Source organism: Magallana gigas, chromosome 10 (genome assembly GCF_963853765.1).
Source record: "Magallana gigas chromosome 10, xbMagGiga1.1, whole genome shotgun sequence".
Lineage (NCBI taxonomy): Eukaryota > Metazoa > Mollusca > Bivalvia > Ostreida > Ostreidae > Magallana > Magallana gigas.
In genome coordinates, this window is record NC_088862.1 from 29,257,602 (window position 1) to 29,278,676 (window position 21,075).

Consider the following 21,075-nt stretch of genomic DNA (forward strand, 5'->3'; position numbering starts at 1 on the left):
TTGACTATATTTCTTAAATATAGAGGTCAACTTTTTTTTTTAGACATTGTTTTACCGCTGATAATATCAGTATTAAACAAAATCAGCAGAGGGTCGAAACAAAATTGTGGCTTTTCAGAAAAGCAAAGCATAGAATGTCAAACGAATCTCTGATTAAGTATGACATGCCTATATGGATATCGACCTACTTTATAGAAGCAGCATTTGTATCAATTCTAATATTGTAAATCATGAGAATGTTTAACTGCAGAAAAGAGTGTCGACAACGGCATATGGTCGATTTTCTTATAACTGCAGTCCTACAAATCAACATAAATTGAAGTGAGAATTGATCCTTTGTTCTCTTTGATATATGTAACTGCTCGCTCCCTTCAAAGACTTTGCTTTGCAGTTTTTTCTTTATTACGACGCATGACCGCACCCGTTAATATTTGGTATGATTATTTCTATCGTTTATGCGTTCGAAGAAAACATTATTTTTATGACGTTATTGATATAATTGATAAGGTTGTCATTTTTCTTCAGATATACACAAGTATAGCTCTATTTTAGCCTGTTTGGTGTCAATCGATATTTTCTTTCTTCAAAAACAGAGAAGCTATATAAAAAATAAAACTCTAACTATTCTTTTGTCTTACTGCAATGTTTGGCCAATATATCCTATCGAGAAGTCGACCGCGTGATTTCATATTCAATTGACCATGTATCAATATGAAGATATACCTTTCAGAAAAAAAAATAAAAACAAAATAGTGAAATCTTAAAAAAAAAATCATTAAAAACTCATATTGAGGTAAACGACTTTCACAATAAAACTCAATCATTACAATAAAACGACAAGAAACAAGCCCTGAGAATAATTATTTTTCCCCAGTAGGAATACCAAATTAGTCTGTTTTCCAATTCTTCTCTCCCTTTGTGGTCTACATCGTAAATTTATGGTTGGTTATTAAGTTAGAGAACGCTGTTTATTATCATATTTGACAAAAAAAAATCTACATTCAAGAATGGCACATGAGCGAACAAAACTACAGCAGTTGGCAGATCATAAAATAAATCTAATGAGCCCTCTGGCAGGCGAGATAGATTGAAGAAAGATTATCTTGCAATAAAAATGTGTCAAATTTGATCGAAAGTTCTATCAATAATTCACATAGTTTCACATAGAGAGTCATGAATTTTCACACCTAGAGTCACTATGTTTACCTATGTTTAGGTAGAAATACACAAACGTGTAATGTTTTAAATTTTCAAAATGCATTAAAATTTTGTAACACGCCTAGATAACATTTGATGGCATCTGTAATATCTTTATAAAAATCAATTCTTATTCAGCAATTTGTTCGTTTGAGGCCATTATAATTGTATAATATGGAACCTATATTTTACTGGAATTGTAAGTTGTATTTTAGCAATTTGAATGGGGAATAAGCTGGCATACCTATAGTAAGAAGTTGTTGATGGCTTGTAATCAGCTAAAATAAATCGATTGACACAGTTTGGGATCTTTGGCTGTGCTTACTTGCACTTTGATATTTAACTGTTAACAATAAACTGAATAGCATGACCTTGATTCCAAAGGCTGCAGCTATCTGATTAGATTGGCCAATGTTACCCAGGTGAGCGATGTGGCCATTACCTACCTCTCTTGTAATTTGTCATACAGTTAATGAATGAGATGAATTCGTATATGACTTGAAATGAATTTGTTCAAACATTTATGAGTATTCTAGAACACGCAACAATTTAGCGAATTAATATCATATATATGTGCGCATAAACACCATAGAAATCGCCTTCAGTTCCGAAAGACTTAATTTGTAGACAGGTATCAAACTTATTATTAATGGCACATCGTCAACATTTTCTCAAACTCCTTTCTTCACTCTTATAAAAGCTTATACCATGGGGATACAGAAAGTGATAAAGCCTTCGATAAAAACGAGACTGCTAATCAAATTTATATCGATCGGCGAGTCGAGGATGGCTGACAGCTTTTGTGGCTTTGGGAGGGCACATCATTGTGTTAGTATAAATAGAACCCCGGTCTTTTGAGGGAAGACCACTCAGTTTGGGGAAAGATTATCTCGCTGGAAACTGACGGAAATGAGGAGTGCAAAGTCGAACCACTTCGCATTGAATCAGACAGATGCTAGTCGGATTTATATAGAGGCGTTTACAAGCACTTTGTTTTACTTATATAACGTCTATATGGGGAAAATACAAGTATAAATACACTCAGAATGATTAATTTTACGATATTTTCATGATGTGCTTTTTGTGCTCTAATGTCGTATCATTTCCGTGTTTCTTTTTTTCACGCCATCCACTCACAGATTGAGCTGATTTTACTTGAATAATCAAGTAGATTAAAATTCTCTTACTCGAAAGGGGCGCATAAGTAAGAGTATATGAGTTAAATGGTTTATGAAAATCTTTTCTTATATATCTCAAGGCGTGGATCTTGGATTTTTCTTCGCTGCCCATTGCTGCTTGTTGCATATCTGCTTTTTAGGTACTTTAATACATGCATAAAATGTGAAGGCATTCTGGTGGTGGTGTGGGGGGAGGGGGGGGGGGTTGTTTGGAGTAAGGGAAGGGGGTCCGACCTTCCATTCATTATATTTCTTTCGGGCAATGTTTCGAACTTACAGGGAAAAAAATATTTTACAAGGGAAAAAACACAAGATTTTACGACTACAATATAGACTGATCTGCTCTCCAACTTTTTATATGAAAAACAAAATAAAGATAAGAAAATAGTAAACCATTCCTACTTTTCCTAAATCGTTGCACAGTGGAGGAACGGGAAGATCGGGATTTTAATAAGAAACTTTTCTGGATACTATAATTCATAGGCGTCAGAACCGGGGGGGGGGGGGGGGGGGGGGGGGCTAGGGTGGCTAAGCCCCCCCCCTTTTTTTGCAAAGTTATACCTAACCATTAGAAACATAGCATTAAAGAGGGTTCAGCCCCCCCCCCCCACCCCCCCACCCCACACTTTTTCTCGCAGAAAGATTATTGTTCCTAAATCTACCTTGAAAGATTGAGAGTTTGGATTCAGAAGCATACTAGCTCCCCCCCCCCCACCCCCCCCCCCCACCCCCAACGGATTAGGAATATCATGATTTGTGAAAAAAAATTGGGTAAGTAAGTTTTTTTTCTTTTGCACATGTAGGTATACTCCCCCCCCCTCCCCCCCCCCCCCCCCCCCACGGATTAGGATTTCCATGATTTTGGGAATTACTTTTTTCTCAATATTTCTGAGGATTAGTCTAGCCCCCCCCCCCCCCCCCCCACTTTCGATTTGCTTCCGACGCCAATGAATAATCATAATAAAGAGGCTTGAGTCAAGGAAATGATAAAAAAAAATTACTAAATGTAAATGTATATGAGTACGATTACCTTTTAGCCCATGGTAACCCACCCCCCCCCCCCCCACGTTAATTCAATATCACATAAACAATAATAAATGGCGAGGGAAGGGCTATCAAACAATACATAATTAACCGAAACAAACAGCCTCAACGACTAAACATAACTCTTCTTGGCAATTTATACTTAACTCTTCTCCCCAAAAAAGGTCATATAATCTGATAAAAATCTCATCATATGCGAGTTCACCGCACCATACCATCTGCATCCGGTCGATTGCTACCACGTTCACGTTCAAATGAGTTGTACCCAGGAGAACAATAAATTTCACTCATAAGTAAACATGCAGCTTTTTTTTCCCTCACTTGCAGTTCCAATTATCATTAATTGTTTTCCTTTTTTTCTCTCTCTTTTATGGAGGGTGGGGGTGATCTTATTAAGTCCAGTGATGAGCCTATCGATGCCGGGTCATAAATCTAAATAAAACGCTTCTACTGACCACGGTGCGTCAGATCATTAGTATGCCCTTAATCGCATTTACCTATAAGGTCCGGAGATGTAGTGTCCGTGCGTATTAAAAGGAGGTGCGGGGAAAGCGGCTCTCCAGTAGTCAACTGGAAGCTGTCTTTTGCCTCCTCTTTTTATACAGGTAAGATCATATTAAGATACTTGCGCGGTTTAAATAAAAGTTAACAAAAATGATTCAGAAGGTTCAAGTAAATTCAGAGTTTTTGTAATCAATGTTTATTGTTATAAATTATACATTATATTATATTGTGGAATTTGATTGGAATGTTTTATTAGTAAACTTGAATAAAAGAAGTAGTCAACTTGAAACTGTCTTTTGCCTCCTCTTTTTATACATGGAAAGGGCTACTCCCAAGGTTGAGGAGGAGAGAATTCTGGGTTATATAACGTGGCACAGACAACGCCAGGTGTCTGGTCAAGGACGAACAAGGTCCCGAGGATCAAACTAACTGAAATATCGTATTAAGCGAAATCCTAGTACGATACTATAATGTAGTAAAGTAAAATTTCACAAATGTCAGGTTTTAAATTTGAGTAGTTTTCTGTACCTTTATACAGGGCCTGCCCCCCCCCCCCCCCCACTTTTTGCGCAGCAAAGATTTTTCTTAAATTTACATACAAAAAATTGAATCAACATGGAGTTGCCCCCCCCCCCCCCCACTTTTCTGTGACCATGTAAAAACTGAATTGAAAATAAGGAAATAAACAGTGAAATAGAAGTGAAAAGTATACCTAGGATTTTGGAAAGTAACCTTCCCCCCCCTTTTTTTGTTGCTTGTCCAGATTTTTTGGATGAGTCTGCCCCCCCCCCCCACTCCCACTTTAAAAACGATGCTACGTTCCTGAAAGAAATGAAGCTGTTGACCTGAAAAATATTTCATTTCATTATGGCTCAAATGCCTTTTTGACATTAAATTTTACCTACAAAAATTAGAAGTTCCACATAATTTCGTACAGCAAATTCCTATTTTCCGTACCTTAGAGAGAGAGAGAGAGAGAGAGAGAGAGAGAGAGAGAGAGAGAGAGAGAGAGAGAGAGAGAGAGAGCATGCGAGTGTGAGTTAATCCATCTCTATGCACACATGCATTTATTATCGTTGAACGTCTCTATATGCATGTACTGTAGACAGTCCGGACAACGTAACGGAAAGAATGGCACTACTGTATAAAACTGAAATGAAAGTGACTATTGTGTAACACGAAAATGGAAGTTACTACTGTGTAACACAGAAATGAAAGTTACTACCGTGATGAAAACACGGAAAGAAAAGTTACTACTGTGTAACACGAAAATGAAAGTTACTACTGTGAAACACAAAAATAAAAGTTACTTATGTGTAACACGGAAAGGAAAGTTACGACTGCGAAACAACTCTTTGAAAGCCTGATGTCTGTCTGTGCAGTCTATATATCTGTAGCTACATATAGAACCATTTTAACAAGACCTTGGACTTTCAGTATAGGACGTAGCTATCTATTTCTTGCGACAAAACAAGTTATTAATGACCTGGTTTCAGTCGAAATATACACGTATTGCGTAGTCTTAGCTCAAAAGCGAAATAAATCTTGTTGATTTCAAAGAGCCATTGCTGAGTGGTCTACAATGAAATAGACAGGCCTACGTCACATTGCCAAGCTCTTGTTAAAATGGTTCTAAATGTAGCTATAATAGTTTTGATCTTTTATGAAATAATCACGTACGTACGATAAACTCATAAGCACGATTTGATTTCAGTCATAACTTTTAACATTTTCCTTGACATTAACTGGTAGTTTGATTATTTTTAAAAAAATAAATCCACCATTTGTTGGAAAGCAATTTTTTTTTTAAAGTTCAAGGAGGAATAGCGTATATTCATTTAAATATATGTATTTTTATCTAAACTGATCTGTTTTTATCACTAGCAGTGTGAACACAACTTGATACTTTGGGAGGACAGGAAAAATACATGTACTAAAGTTAGTAGATATTTAAGGTGGCCAGATACTGAGCAAATTCACCCATTTGCTCTGCATTTAAATTTCAAATTCTATTTTCAGCCTTTAATAACTTGATTGTATCATTAATAAAAAAAAAATTCAAATATTCTAGGCTTGAAAAATTGGGTATTTTTTTTTTAGATTTCTAAGTATACACATCTTTATATAGAAATTTTCGTCTTGAGGAGATTACAATAGTTTTATAATGCCAACGGCCATCAAGCCCTCTTTGTAAACATGTCTACCATATGCACCCTCTAGTGTATTGCGTTATATAATCTATCGATCCTGGCAAATACATGTTTTTTCCCATGCATAAGCCAATTAACAAAATGTGGTCCCGGGAGCCCGTGCATTAGCCATATCCATCGGAATGAGCCGGAACTCATTTGGAGCTCTTATGATTGGCGTTCCCAAAAGATTGGTTTAACATAGAAATTTCTCGTTAATGTACTCAAATTGCAGAATGGGCTGTTAAATGCTTCTGAGCGAAAGTGTTTATTAGTAAATGGAATATATATATCGAGTTTCTAAACCTTTTTTCACCAATATACGTACTTTGATTCGGCTTATTACCACATTTAGTTGAACAAAGAAATAGCTTTTACCAAGTTTCAAAAAGGCTTAACCTAACCCCCCCCCCCCACCCCACCCCCCCCCCCCCCCCCCCCACAACGCTTCCCGATATAAAATCTTCCTACAATTTTACAGAAAGATTTTGCATTTACTACCACACGGTAGGTTCAAGATTTACAAAATAACACGTCTATCACACCAACATTACCTTTTATGTCTTGAGCAAAACTAATTCTAGAGTCGAAAACGACAACCATAACGTCAACGGATATTCTTCGTTTTTGAAATTCCAACTTAAATTTCAAATATTAGATTGATTTTACCCATAAGCACTCGTATTTCCTGTGGTACGGTTCTGATTCATTTTAAGGCGACTGTGTGGTCAGTAAAGCAGCAATAATTAATTTTTAGAATTTTTTAAGCCTCTACGTTTATCTGAAAAAGAAAATTCCACAATATGTAACGTTCAAATTCAATATTATTTGAGTGTCTGCCTATGTGTTTGGAATCCCCCGCAATTAATTCCCTCAGTGTAAAAGATGCACGATACTTTGAATATCTACATTGTCCATTTGGAAGGAAATGAGCGATAACTCTAAATGCTCCGTGCTTTGCGAAAATAAAAGTGGCTTGCTAAATACGACCGGTGAACGAAAGAGATTTATTCATGTTTTAAATTACCATTACTTTTAAAATTACGCACTCGTCCCTATTTTTGTCTGCTAAATTTAGGAATCTGACTTATCCACAGGGCAAAGTCTTTTGCTGTGCGGCATCTCACAAATCTTTTAAGAAATAAATGTAATAGTTTTACAGTATAACATTTAGTTAGTGATATTCATGTAAACTACTCCATCGCGTCAGAAAAAAAAGTAGCAGCACAATATATAAAAAAGCAAATATATATATATATATATATATATATATATATATATATATATATATATATATATATATAAACAACCTCTTTAGGTTTTCAGAAATTCATGACCATTAGTTTCGCAAATTTACTTTTTTCCACATTTTATCATTCGGCTTTCTCTCCCTAAATGAAATTTGTGATGAAATTTTACGTGATTTGGGATATTCTTCAGACGTCACCAGACAGAGGAATTTCCCAAAAGGGATTTGTCGCACTTTTGCGCCACCTTTCAATATACATTATTCGGTGTTCAGGTTGCATGCTTGCTTCAAAAGAACAAATTAAATTCACACTGCATAAAGTATTTTCAAAAAGAATCGGGTATTTGAGTGGCTATTTTTAATGATTGCATTTCTAAGTCACTATTGCATTACTCATGCATGCCCTTAGCAGTCAAACACGTAAAGACAAATTACTACTCTCTAACACGTTTTGTCTGGCTTCTAGATCAAATTGGCTAGCGTTTTATTCAGGGGGAACTCTAATATGTTCGATAAACCGTGCTGTAATCCTCTTTCATCTTTTATATACATACCCGGACTTAGTATGCGTTGAGTTTAATACTCGATTTAAATACCGAACCCAAAAAACTCCTTACATGACTCAATATTAGTTGAATTCATTTGACGCGTTGTCGATTTAAATGTTCCAGTATAGACCAAGTTATCAGGCGGCTCTGACACAAGGAAAGTTAATGATTCAAAGTCTTGTCATTGAATGACTGTTTGTTGATACTGACAACCTAGTGCAACGGTGTATTCATATCGCGTGCAGCGAGTGTGTTGTAAATAATTTAAGTCTCACTCGCTAGTTGCAATAGGCATCTACCATAGTTAATTTGTTGCCGGATTTATCTCCCTTTAACGCAGATTAAAGAAATGTGTCCGATTGGCTGGGATGCTTGAACAGACAATTCTGACTGAAACTTGAAAAGATGCTTCTCAGTGCGCATGCGTTTCAGACATGAAACTGACATCATGGGATGTACTTCGAGCATGTCCAGAAGGAACTCTGAGGCCACTTCCTTCCGGTTGATTCTAGTCGGTCTGGATGGGGCAGGTATCTATTAGAGTTATCCATTTATTTCTTAAGAGGGCTGGATTGTCATGTCTATTTTTAGAATTTATTGATCTCTTAAATTAAAGAAGAAAGCTCTATATAAATGTTTGGAAAAGAATCAAATATGTGAAATGTCTCTTTACTAAATAGTTAGTTTATTGCTTCAAATAAATTGTCTACTAATTTGAAGAAGATCTAATTGCTAATTTGTTTACACACTTTCCCCGCCTCCTTAACGGTATGAAACATCAAAAATCTTATCCATAGCTTGTGAAATCCTTTCCGTATATCAGATACACAGTTAAGTATAAAGCGATTACCACCTTTAAACACTGACATATTATTGAGAAATTTTATTGACAATTGACCAGAAATTCGCTGCAAAGTAACTTACTGCTTTACTATAGTACATATACAGTACATGTACGTAAACGTGTTGCTGTAATTTTGTGAATAAATGAACAACATTTTATTATCTGTTAATGTCAGTTGAAAAAACAAGATATTAAGTTTTCATGTATTCAATGATCAAAGGAATCAATATAATATATTATGGTTTTCACTATTTGAATGATACTTACTATGATAAACTTTTGATTATGGATTTGTTTTTGTACCTAAAAGTCAGGAAGGTGACAAAGCAATGCTTTTCTGTTTTTAGAGTGAAATTAACCAAAGTAAAGCTTTAGTTGACATGTATATTGTTAGCAAAGGCAACGCGAAACATTGGCAATAAAATATACAAATTACAGCTGTGACAAATCTACAGGGTTAATTGGGTAATATTTCTTTGCTTTTTGCGTTGAACCCCTACCACCATAAACAAATTAGAACAAAAACACATTTTTGTAAACATCTTGATGAATATCATTAAAAAAATTCTCTTATATTAAGACCTAGTGTTTTGTGTTAACATTGAACTACATTCTTAATGTTATAAGATTATATTGACGGACAGACGAACATAAGAACATAACATATCGCTATGATAGTTTTAAGAGTGTATTTTATTTTTTGTAGGTAAAACTTCGCTCCTATATAAACTGTCCCTGGGTGATTTTGTGACCACGAAGCCCACTCTGGGATTTAACGTAGAGACAATTAGCTACAACAATAACACCATCACCCTGTGGGACATGGGAGGAACGCCCAGCATCAGGAGGCTGTGGAAACACTACTACCTCAACTGTCACGGTATATATCTCACTATTTTTTCATCTGTCACGGTAAATCTCAATACTATCTCATCTGTCACGGTAAATCTCACTTCTGTCTCAACTGCTACGATCAGTCTCCCTACTATCTCAACTGTCACGGTCAGTATCAATTCTATCTCAAATGTCACGGTAAATCTCACTACTGTCATAGTGAGACTCACTACTATCTCAAGTGTCACGATCAGTCTCCCTGCTATCTCAACGGTCACGGCAAATCGCCCTAGTAGTACCTCAACTATCACGGTAAATCTCAAAACTAACTCAACTGTCACGGTAAATCTCACTACTACCTAAACTGTCACGGTCAGTTTCACTACTATCTCAAATTTTACGCCAAGCATGATCTAAACTTCTATCTCAACTGTCACGATCAGTCTTTCTACTATCTCAACTGTCATAATCCGTCTTACTATTATTGCAACTGTCACGATCAGCCTCAATACTATCTAAACTGTCCCGTTCAGTCTCAGTACAATCTTAGCTGTAACAGTAAATCTTACAACTATCTCAACTGTCACGGTCAGTCTCAATTCTATCTCAGATATTTCGGTAAATATCTGTATGATCTCAACTTTCATGGTCAGTCTTTTTATTATCTTAATTTAAATTAATTGTCACGGTCAGTCTATGTATGATATAACCTACTCTGACAGCAAATCCTAATACTATCTCAACTGTCACAGTAAAAACCACTAGACCTGCTATCTTAACTGTCATGGACTGTCGTTTCTACTATCTCATTTGTTATGGACAGTCTCAGTATGTTCTCATTTACTATTACGCCACTGTCTCCGACAATTTACAATATAATGGTATTAACCTTTGAAATGTGAGGTCGACAGAAAACAAATTTTTCGCAGTTTTAAACTTGTACATACAGACCAAGAAATGTTGTCATTAATTACATTGATTACCGGGTATTATCTTAATCCGGTATAACAGAGGATTTAACTTTTAATCCGCATTCAAACTTTTGACATTGGGTCAGTTCATACTTGCATTAAAATCAATTGTATTAAATGTCTGTCTAGTATTTGGACATTTAACGAAAACAAAATATAACGTGTTTTGATATAGAGTTCGATAATTAATTGAGTTATCGATCATAAAACCTTTACCCTTGATAAACTTAATAAATATATACAATTCTTAATATAGATATAAGCTGAGTTGGGAGGAGAGTTTTTACTTCCTATAAACTGCAGCCATATAGTTTATGTTATTTGAGTCAACAAGTAAAGAATACGATTAATATTGAATCAAACAAGATTATGTACAAACACGTTATAAGGATTGATATAACAAGCAAACATGATGTAAAAATTACTAATGATTCGATAAACTACAATGGGTCATAAAATGCATGTAAATATTCACTCTTTAAGCTCGCTACTTTTATAACTTTCTTCAATTTATCAAAGATTGAACGTTTCTAAAACAGTAATATAATTTCTTAAACATTTCTTTGAAGGTATGAATTCAATACAGAGATTTTACAGTCAGTTCAAGCATATCTTTTTCAACATACACCATAGCAAAGCATAGCAATGAAATTGAAATATCATTTAACATAGCATTAGGATCTCATACCACAGCTTAAGATCTCATAAATTGTCATTTGTCATATCATACCATAGCGTTTCATACAACATGATTTTAACTCGGTTGTAAATGCTTTTTTTTAAAAGAATAAATGTTCACATTGCAGATGTTTTGTAAATTTTGATTTCTTATCATTTTACTTCGATATGTTTAGAACTACATGTATTTTGTGTATGGATGCGTTTTTTTCAAAGCAATAGCATAGCATACTTGTATCATACCATAACCTTTAACCCTTTATTTCAATTCCTCATAGCAAAGCATACGTACGAATCTCATAGCATTCCGTTGAAATCTCATAGCATATCATCAAAATTGCATACCATAACATAACATTACGTTGCAAAAGGTATGCATGAAATGACTGTGACTAGTAAAATGCTCGTGTATTGATATGTCTATTATATCACACGTATCATTAGGATTTATTATTATCATAATAGTTCTAAATGGGCGTGTTATCTTTCGATTACTTTAGACAATTGTGCCTTATCACGCTCCAGTTTTCCAGAGTTCGCTTAAATAATCAGGTCAAAGACAAAATGACAGTTACATGTAAAAAGTGAAGCAATGGCACAACATTTAAAATGGTGATTTATTTAATAATTTATTTTATTTATTTATTTATTTCTTGATTTATTTATTTACAATGTAGTTTATTTGTTTATGTCATCGGTAATTAAGATTGAGTTCAAAACCAATTGAAGTACCTTTTAAATTGGTTCATTTAGTTTGTTTATTTACAGATTAATCAAACTGCGATGTTTTACTCAGCAATGACTATGAATGATATGATGAAAGTACATGTAATGCTATTTGGCCATATTTCCCGAACTATAGTCCACATAAGTTTTAGTCAGAAAAGTACTAATTATACAGTGATGGTATCGCAGGTCCCGCATGCAGATTTGTTATATTACTGATACACTTATAAAGATACAATACAAACGTTTATTACATGAGCTGCTACTATGACAATAGCCATCTTCCGTCAAGTCAATTATTTTTTATCCGCTATACTTTTCACAATGTAGGGCAGATCGGATCAGAAACTCTTGACTTCGGGAGATGCATAATAGCCTGCTTTCATACATTTATTCTGATTTATTTTGATTTTGTTAATAGGTATGCTCTTTGTAATTGATGGATCCGCACGTGACCGACTTCAAGATGCAGACGACCTGCTGACATCATTGCTAATGGAAAAAGAGTTACACGGCATTCCAATGGTTTTTCTTGCAAACAAAAAAGATATAGAAGGTACAGTGCATATTTTTTCTTGATATAATTCTGGCTTGAAAAAGCAATTTCCAGTCGTTTTCAGTGTAATTATGCTTAATCAAATATCATAATACACATTTATTTTACTATAGGTGCACTAACTGAAAAGGACGTGATAGAGTATTTCTGCTTGGACGAGATCTCGAATAGACTTTGTACTGTCCAAAGAACCAGTGCTCTGACGGGAGAGGGAATCGAAAAAGCCCTCGACAACATGATCAGCTTCAGAAGACATATAGAAAGGATGAAAGCATAGCACGAATTTTAAAACATCGAACCCGATGTGATCTTAAAACTAGTCTACCGAACCCGATTTATACGAGAATTTGACAAACAAGTGTAGCTTAGCTGGCCTTATATGGAAAGTGTCACAGATTTTCTTTTCCCAAGCGGCCAATAAGGTACCTGCATGCATACTGCCGTTCAAAGTGTCGGGGGAAAGTATGATAACTCATACTTTTTTAGTTGATACATGTAGTACATGTAGGTCGATACATGTACATGCACAAGTGATACACTGTTATGTGATCTACAGCGCTCTGAGGATCGAGATTTTCAACACAGTCAAAGAAAGGAACGACTGATACATTCTGCTAACTAAAAGTAGAAGATGTTTATGTGCGTATCTTTGCGAGTAAACATTTTTATATGTTCATCGACGCTATACTTGGAGATATGACAAATGTCCATGCATTTTCAAGTATCCTTAACTTATAAACATGTACATTTATGCATTGTATGAATAGAAGCTGGAAGAGGAAGCTCAACCAAACGATAATTGTGACAACTTCCGTTTATTTATCATTAATCATTATAATTATGCAATCAAAATAAATATTGTGATCAAAGAACTGAACAATGATTTTATATTATTTTTAAGGCTGTGTCACATGGTAGGTTATTGATACATAACATAGACTGCATACTTTATGAACAGTTAACAATTTCGAATACCAATTATTCTTTATGACATGAGTTACTCGGTACCGGTTTCTTTTGAACGACAAAAATGTATCCACACATCCACTTAAGCATTATGAACATGATTCGTTAATTGTTTTGAGAGAGAGAGAGAGAGAGAGAGAGAGAGAGAGAGAGAGAGAGAGAGAGAGAGAGAGAGAGAGAGAGAAAGAGAGAGATAGAGAGAGAGAGAGAGAGAGAGAGAGAGAGAGAGAGAGAGAGAGAGAGAGAGAGAGAGTTGATCACAATTACGACTATTCCTGTTCAGTAAAACCGATCAGATAATAGATAAAATGTCACAAAATGGAATTTGTAATGTTTATCTAATGGAACTAGAAATCTATGTTGTTTATGTAACGTGCCCTTTGTGAACTATGGTAAATTCAGTCTATCTAATGGAAATAGAAATCTTGTTGTTTATGTAACGTGGCCTTTGTGAACTATGGTAAAGTCAGTCAAACCTTATCAATCCCAACAAGTCGTGTAGGGTCACAGAGACAAAGATGAACAAACAACAGTGTCTTTTCATACTTTTTATGACAGCGTCATGCTATGGTAGGTTCTTGTTTTTTTTCATTTGGTAGCAGAAAATTAGAAAAAAATAAATAAAGATAATTGATAAAACAAATTTCTCACTAATACTCCATTGGTAAAAAGTTAAATCTAAAATTCATATTTTTACCTGTTTTTATCTACGATCTTATGACACAATCACGTATGGCCTGATATAAGTTTTGAGAAAATCACAAGACTAAGTCACCATTCCAGACCTTTCAGTTAGTATTTGGCACGGGAATGTCCTGTGAAATATGATTTTATTTAATTTGTATTTTAAAATGAAATCCATAAACTTTCTTTTTAACACTATGCATTTTATAAAGTGATACCTCTAATCTCTTTAAAAGATGTGAAACGTCAATATACACGCACAGTGCACCGAAACTAGATATACATGTATTATGAAAACGTGTCTTATTCTATAAAAAATCAAAAACAAGAAGGCAGGTAAACATGTTGTAACTATATTATCAAAATCTGAAATAAAATAATTAGAACTGGACAAATACCAAATAACTTAATGAACATAATAATGCAACATAGTTAAACAATTGCTTCACAGGTTTTGCAGATAAAAAAAATCGAGGAAAGAATCGAAATTTTCTTAAGTACAAAGAAACAATATTATAATAAATTTTACATTTATTTAAAGACCGGGGGGGGGGGGGATCTCATATGTACATACATATTTACATGCTGTTTTTTTTCTCCGACATCAATATTTACATGAACATGCGACTTTCCTCTGTGATATTAAACTTAATGCATACCCTTTATATTTAGCGATCGCTAGGTGGTCGTGGCCATATTTATATAGGCTATATTTATCTCCTTAAAGCGAAGAGCTCATATAAACGGTCATGAAAAACTTTCATATTTTATCCATAAAGTATGTAAATATTTTCTTTAACATTGATTAAGGACCAGAAAAATCATGAATAATTTTCAATGCTTACAGTGTATCTAATGGATAATTTGTTAACCATTCGGCCTCCTGAACATTGATATTTTTTCTCTGATTTCTTTATCGACTTGCTTGTACACACAGCTTGTCCAAATGGGTGGATTACCTATAACCAAAACTGCTACTTGGTGTTGACGATACAGGCGACATGGGGGGCTGCTTCGGTGAGAATACACTTTATTTAAAATTAGTGTTATTTTTAGTTGTTTTTTCGCTATATAAAAAGAAACAACTGTTTTCTGTAATACCATTCACTGTAAATGCGATACTGCTCTTTTGCAGTAATTGATTACATGTGATTATTTATCAACTAGATTTTTAACAAAATTTATCAGTTTGGAGTTCCTGTTTGTATATTTTTTTTATGAATTGTATCTAATTTGTATATTTTTTTTTATATAAAATTACAACTTGCTAGTCCATCTAGACAACGTTTACCGTGAAAAGTTTGTTTGGTATTTGAATATCATGGAATCTATCATCTTCCCAAGTAAAGGGTTTCTGATCGTGAGAAGCTATGCGGATCAGAAACCCTTGACTTGGGAAGATGGGAATCTATTAACTAATTAACAACCTTTCGATTCCTCTCGTACAAGGTCTTAGGACTCTTCCACTATAATCACAACTCTAACTTGTTAACTAGCAACAAACTCAGTATCACCTGCAAAAAAAAAAAAAAGATTTCCTTGATGTTATGAAAAACCTATTTACTGACAATTTTGACAAAATCAAGTTTATATCAAGTCCTGCTCGAAAGCAACTAGTACTAACTACAAATGTAGTTATTGTTTAGGGGAACAATAAGCTTGTAACCGTCTTTATAGCCTAAAAATAGGTACATTAGGCTAGGTTCACTAGAGAAAGCTTTGCTCATATTGACTATTTCAGAGTTACTGTCAAGCCTTCCGAGCCAAGTTGGCGGAACCAAGGTCAGTCCAAGAGGCCCACTTCCTGTCCGTAATGACGTATCCTGTTGGAGGTAAACATGCAAAAATATAGTAGTTATTTTCTGACGTAACATGAAGTCTTGCCATTCATACAAAGACCCCCTTTCGAAACTAAACAAACACAAAACAAAAACAGAAACAGAGCCCCCCTCCACCCCGGAAAAATCAAAAAGCTTGGTTCCGATGCAAGCAACGCCATATTCTATTCCCAACTTTCAATTAACCTTCATATATTGATGTTTTTATTTGCATGCACACATACAATCACTCAATTTTCAAAAGCGTTTTTAACGCAGTAAATTCCTCATTAGTACAATGATTAAGTTTTCACAAAATTTATCAATTTATAAATTTTCAACATTTTTAAAACTACTTACTAGGTTTATATTGGATCGGGGTCACAGATATCGCCGTTCAATGTGACTGGATATTCGCCTCTGACTCAAGCTACGTCAATTCCTCTTACTGGCACTCCACAGAACCTTCGGGAAAACCTTTAGAAAACTGCGTGGTCATGAGGGACACCTTCATGGGTTATTGGGACGACGTATTATGCTCGACAGAGGCAGGGTTTGTCTGTGAGAAGATCGACACGTGTGAGTGTTTAGTTACACATGTGGGCTTTCACTGTTATTTATACTGCTCAGTTTCAAGAGAGTCATTTAGCCAGTTTTGTTTACAAGAATAGTAAAACTCTTCATAGAAAATATAAAAAAGTAATTTAATAGGAGATGTTCAGTGAATGCGTTTGGTATGATTCTTTGCACACTTTGCAGAGAGACCGATGAAGCACATTGAATTTACTCCCGCTTGTATACTTTGAATATCTCGTACATTAAGAAGTTATCTACCGTATAACGCGCCGATTCATATTATTAATGGTCTAAGGAGCTTTCAAGGAGAGTGAATGTTAACAGCTTTATCTCAAGCTAAAAGTAAATATGGGATAATTCTTGCTCAAAACTATTATTTTATTACTGAACAAATCCAATTACTTAGCTATATGCATGTATATATAAAATTTGAACTTTCCCTATGTAGACTTATACAAAGCTCTTCATGTAGAGGAGGTAAACATGGTAAACATGGTCAAGACTGGCAGCAATCATCTTAAAAACTCCTTGACCAGTTTAAAAAATATCTACTAAATGTTACATGAATGATTGTTCTGTTTTATAATCAGTGAATTTAAGCTTTGTATTTTCCTCCAATATTTACAGAGACGAGGGAACACATTCTGATCTCAGATTCCAATGGTATTTCATGTATTAAACGTTAAAGTGAAGTTCTGTGCAATAAAATTCACACAAAACATAACATTTTTTGTTTTCTCTTTATTTGCAGAATGGTGTTTAATACAATTTTTTAAAAGCATCAAAGAACTGAAATTACTAAAAGAACACGCTTCACATCCATATGATTGTAATAATTGTGTAACTATATTTATTCCTGTATTGAATATTGCTTTATAGAGGATTTCATGTATATTATGTTATATTGAAGCTTTTGAGACAGCTCCTGAAAAAAGAACACCTATAATTGTGCGATTTTATATTTGCTTTATCCAACGAATTAAAATGATGTTTATACATTTGCGGGGCTTGCCGAGCAAATATATACATTATTTCAACTCGTTTGATAAAGCAAATATAAAAATCACACTGTTATAAATGTTCTTTTTCAGGAGCTGTCTCAAAAGCTTCATAATGTAAACCAAATCATACGAGATAAATGATCTCATGCGATTTGATTTATATTGATTTTGAGACAGCCCCTGAAATGATCGATACGAATATGATTGTATTTGCTTAATCCATGATACCCCTGCTAATGTTATTGTCATTTAAATTTAGACCACGTGATTTTTTTTTACCCTTTCAGTTTCGTAGTAAAAACCGTGCCTCGAGTTTAAAGTCTGTTTCCTAGAATCTAGGTCCTTGCATGTAGTCAAATATAAAATCTAGGCGTCTATTGATTTTACACTTTAAATCAACTTTGGTAGGCGGCTAGTCCTAACGTGGAATATACAGAAAAATCCTTGTCAATAGGTCACTGAAGCGTTGAAGCGAGGGGCTGTGTCAAAAATTGTTTGGACCGGAAGTAAAGCATCATTCGTTTAATAAAGTAAGAGTGTATCACACGGTATTATGTATAACGATACTTAACGAACGAAATAATATTACTGGAACATTTTATAAATATTTGACAGAACAATAATAATTAGCAGTGGAATATTTTCTCAGTCGTTTCTTATAAGCTATGAACAGCGCTTGAAATCGTTGTGAAGGAAGACACAATTATTGTACATATAACAGGGTTTAGCTTTTATAAAGCTAAGGAAGTCGGCAAGAATTATATGAATTCCAGAACAATAAACATATGAAAGTGTATATATTTAGTTTGCACGCTTATTTTGATGATTGTATGCACAGGTGTGGGGACCGGCTTGCAGCAGTATAAATACAATGTATGACTGGAAACCTACTTATCACTTAACATTGTTACTTTGCAAAGATTGCTCTCTGAATTTCATGGTCCCGTCGCTAATGCATTTCCTCTCAAATCTCACCAAATAAATCGGGATGATATATATGTATGCGGACTCCGGCCCACAGCCGCAGACGATACCCATGGACAGTCAAACAAAACAACGATGCGCAGTTTGACCAAGAAACTGTACAGTTTTATACAGCAAACTACGTAGAAGCGTTTAATAAGCGTTAACTCCAGAACAGTTTTTACGTAATGTTTTGACTGACCTTTGTCCAATAAGATCGAAGCTAGGTGGAGTTAAGATATTACCGCTCGTGACTTGAATGAGAGAGAGAATGTCTTAACTCCGCCCTACTATGATCTGATTGGACAACGGTCAGTCAAAACATTCTGTAAAAACTTTTCTAAAGTTAACGCCTATTAAACGCCTCAACGTAGTTCAATTCGCTGTTACATCTTTCTTTGAATTTCTCTAACACGGACTATCTAATTCTTTCACAGAATTCCAATTTGGGAATAACTTAAGGAAGTATGGGACTCACGATTTTGAATCTACCGCGCAACTCCGAATGACGTAAACCAATTCGCGGTCGTTAAATCTGTTGGTTCAATTCTAAGGTATTAAACAATAAAATTTATAGTGGAAAGGATTTTATATGTTTAAAAAAAAAAAATCGTGAATATAAATGATAATAAGAGTTAATTTAACCCAAAATTCTTTTTTTACGACATAAATATCGGTTCGGTTTTCGGCAATGCGGAGGAAACGTGGATTTGATTTAGACCAATCGCCACATAAAGGTTGCTAAAGCTCAGAAAAAGGATGGTCTAGTGCGAACGTGGACGCTCTTTTGGGCAGATCAATCACATATTTTGATATTACAGCTGAAAAATTCTCATCAGAGATGGAGGAAGATGACTCGACGCCAGCAAAAGCGATCTGTCAAGGTTTGACGTACATGTACATTCATTGATAGAGTAACAGTATTTGGTAATCTCAGCAGGATTAAGTTCGTCGAGACTAAAAGTTTTTGATAGGCGTTTCTTCAGGTTTTCAGTTTCGGCAAATCTTGCCGAGACTAGACTAAAAAGTAAAATTGGTATGGACATCATTGAATTTTTCTTATATAAATGCTATGGCGTTGTAATACACAAGCATTGGTAATTGGTATGTAAGATACCTATGCCTATCAAAGTAGGCATCGTACATATTTGTTAGTAAAGCCCCAAGCACCTGAGATGTAATTTCATAATAAAAACAATAATTATAATCATTTATACAAGTTTTTGACAGTATGCCACTATAGTTCAATACACATATCAGAACACAGTAGAATTCTTTATGTTTCTCATTATTAATAGTTAGATATCATACCACACATACGAAATCTCCTGTCGTCTCTATGCATATTCATTAGTCAAATTATGTGGCATTCAATTTATATGTATACTCTGTCCCGAGTTTTTGCTTCCACTACTTTTCGCTTGATACTTCGATAATCATAAATACCTTTGAGTTCAAACTACGTTTATCTACTATTATGAAAATATCCAGATTTTATGTTTTGAAACGCCCCCTCTACCGCTTCGGGTTTCAATACACATCCCAAAATAAAAAGTCTTACTGAGATTTTGCATTGCATTAGCCATTAATAAGCCCTGCATGATGATAATGTTGAAAAATTGTGCGAGGTGTCCGTAGTACTTCCGATTGGAGAAAAGATGTAAACATTTCCCATTATAAATCTCCGTAAGAAATTTGTTTTCGTTCCTGTGAACTTTTATGAGTGAAAAATGATAATTTGTCAATTAAGTTATCTAGGATATTTTCCCTTTTATCGACTTCAACAGCATTTCTTTCACAGGTATGTGTATTTTTTGTTAAAAATAATCAAAAAGTGGTGGAAGCAATAACTCGGGACAGACTGTAAGCTACAAATAGAAACTGCAAATGATGATGACTTTGATTTTGTATCAGTAATTTCTGATGCTATATATGAATGAGGTTAAAAATGATTTAGTTTAGATAGAAATTGTAAACTGACAGCCATTATGTGTGGCGTTAAGAGTTAGACTATTAGAAACCCATGTCGTCAGGAGATGTATTCTAAAATAGAAAGACAGATTGAACACTTTATATAATGATATACACTATGGTATACACATTAACTCATAATTGACATACTGACAGCAAAATAAATTTCAAATAGGTGTGAAATAGATGTCAAGTACAATGTCAACCTCAAATGGTGTCTTTTTTTCCGATAAAACAGTGTCTGGAGTTTTTGTGTGACTTGCAGTCTTTCACAATAATGCTCCCTCAAAAATTACTTTTCACAGCCCCATGCCCTTCTCCATGTTGAAATATTTGCATTTATCTGATTGGAGAACATCTAATTTAAAAGTAAAGATTTCAAAAGTCATTGTCTAATATTAACTATCCCTCTCTTAGTAAATATTATTATGTTTGTTAAATCTGAGTTAACCTCAGTGTCTGTTTATGCCTTTATAATATCAAGCTTAATTTTTTTTACTGATCAACTTTGCAACCAACTGGTGTTCCATTTACCGTAATATTCTCTCATGGTGCAAAAATTCCTGATTATGTAACTTA

The 21,075-nt window shown here is 34.5% G+C and overlaps 1 protein-coding gene across 1 annotated transcript; it reads left to right on the forward strand.

Annotated features, from left to right (window-relative positions):
• The first annotated feature begins 8,015 nt into the window (after window positions 1–8,015).
• Window positions 8,016–13,690, forward strand: LOC105327691 (uncharacterized). The gene is made up of 4 exons (XM_011428300.4): window positions 8,016–8,439; window positions 9,460–9,633; window positions 12,384–12,518; window positions 12,632–13,690. The coding sequence occupies exons 1-4, from the start codon at window positions 8,331–8,333 to the stop codon at window positions 12,793–12,795; spliced, it is 582 nt and encodes a 193-aa protein (XP_011426602.2). The 5' UTR covers window positions 8,016–8,330; the 3' UTR covers window positions 12,796–13,690.
• Window positions 13,691–21,075: the final 7,385 nt, after the last annotated feature.

Coding starts and splice junctions, on each gene's coding strand:
- LOC105327691 (XM_011428300.4), top strand. CDS start 8,331: ATGCGTTTCAGACATGAAACTGACATCATGGGATGTACTTCGAGCATG. Junction 8,440..9,459: donor AGTCGGTCTGGATGGGGCAG/GTATCTATTAGA, acceptor TATTTTTTGTAG/GTAAAACTTCGCTCCTATAT. Junction 9,634..12,383: donor CTACTACCTCAACTGTCACG/GTATATATCTCA, acceptor TTTTGTTAATAG/GTATGCTCTTTGTAATTGAT.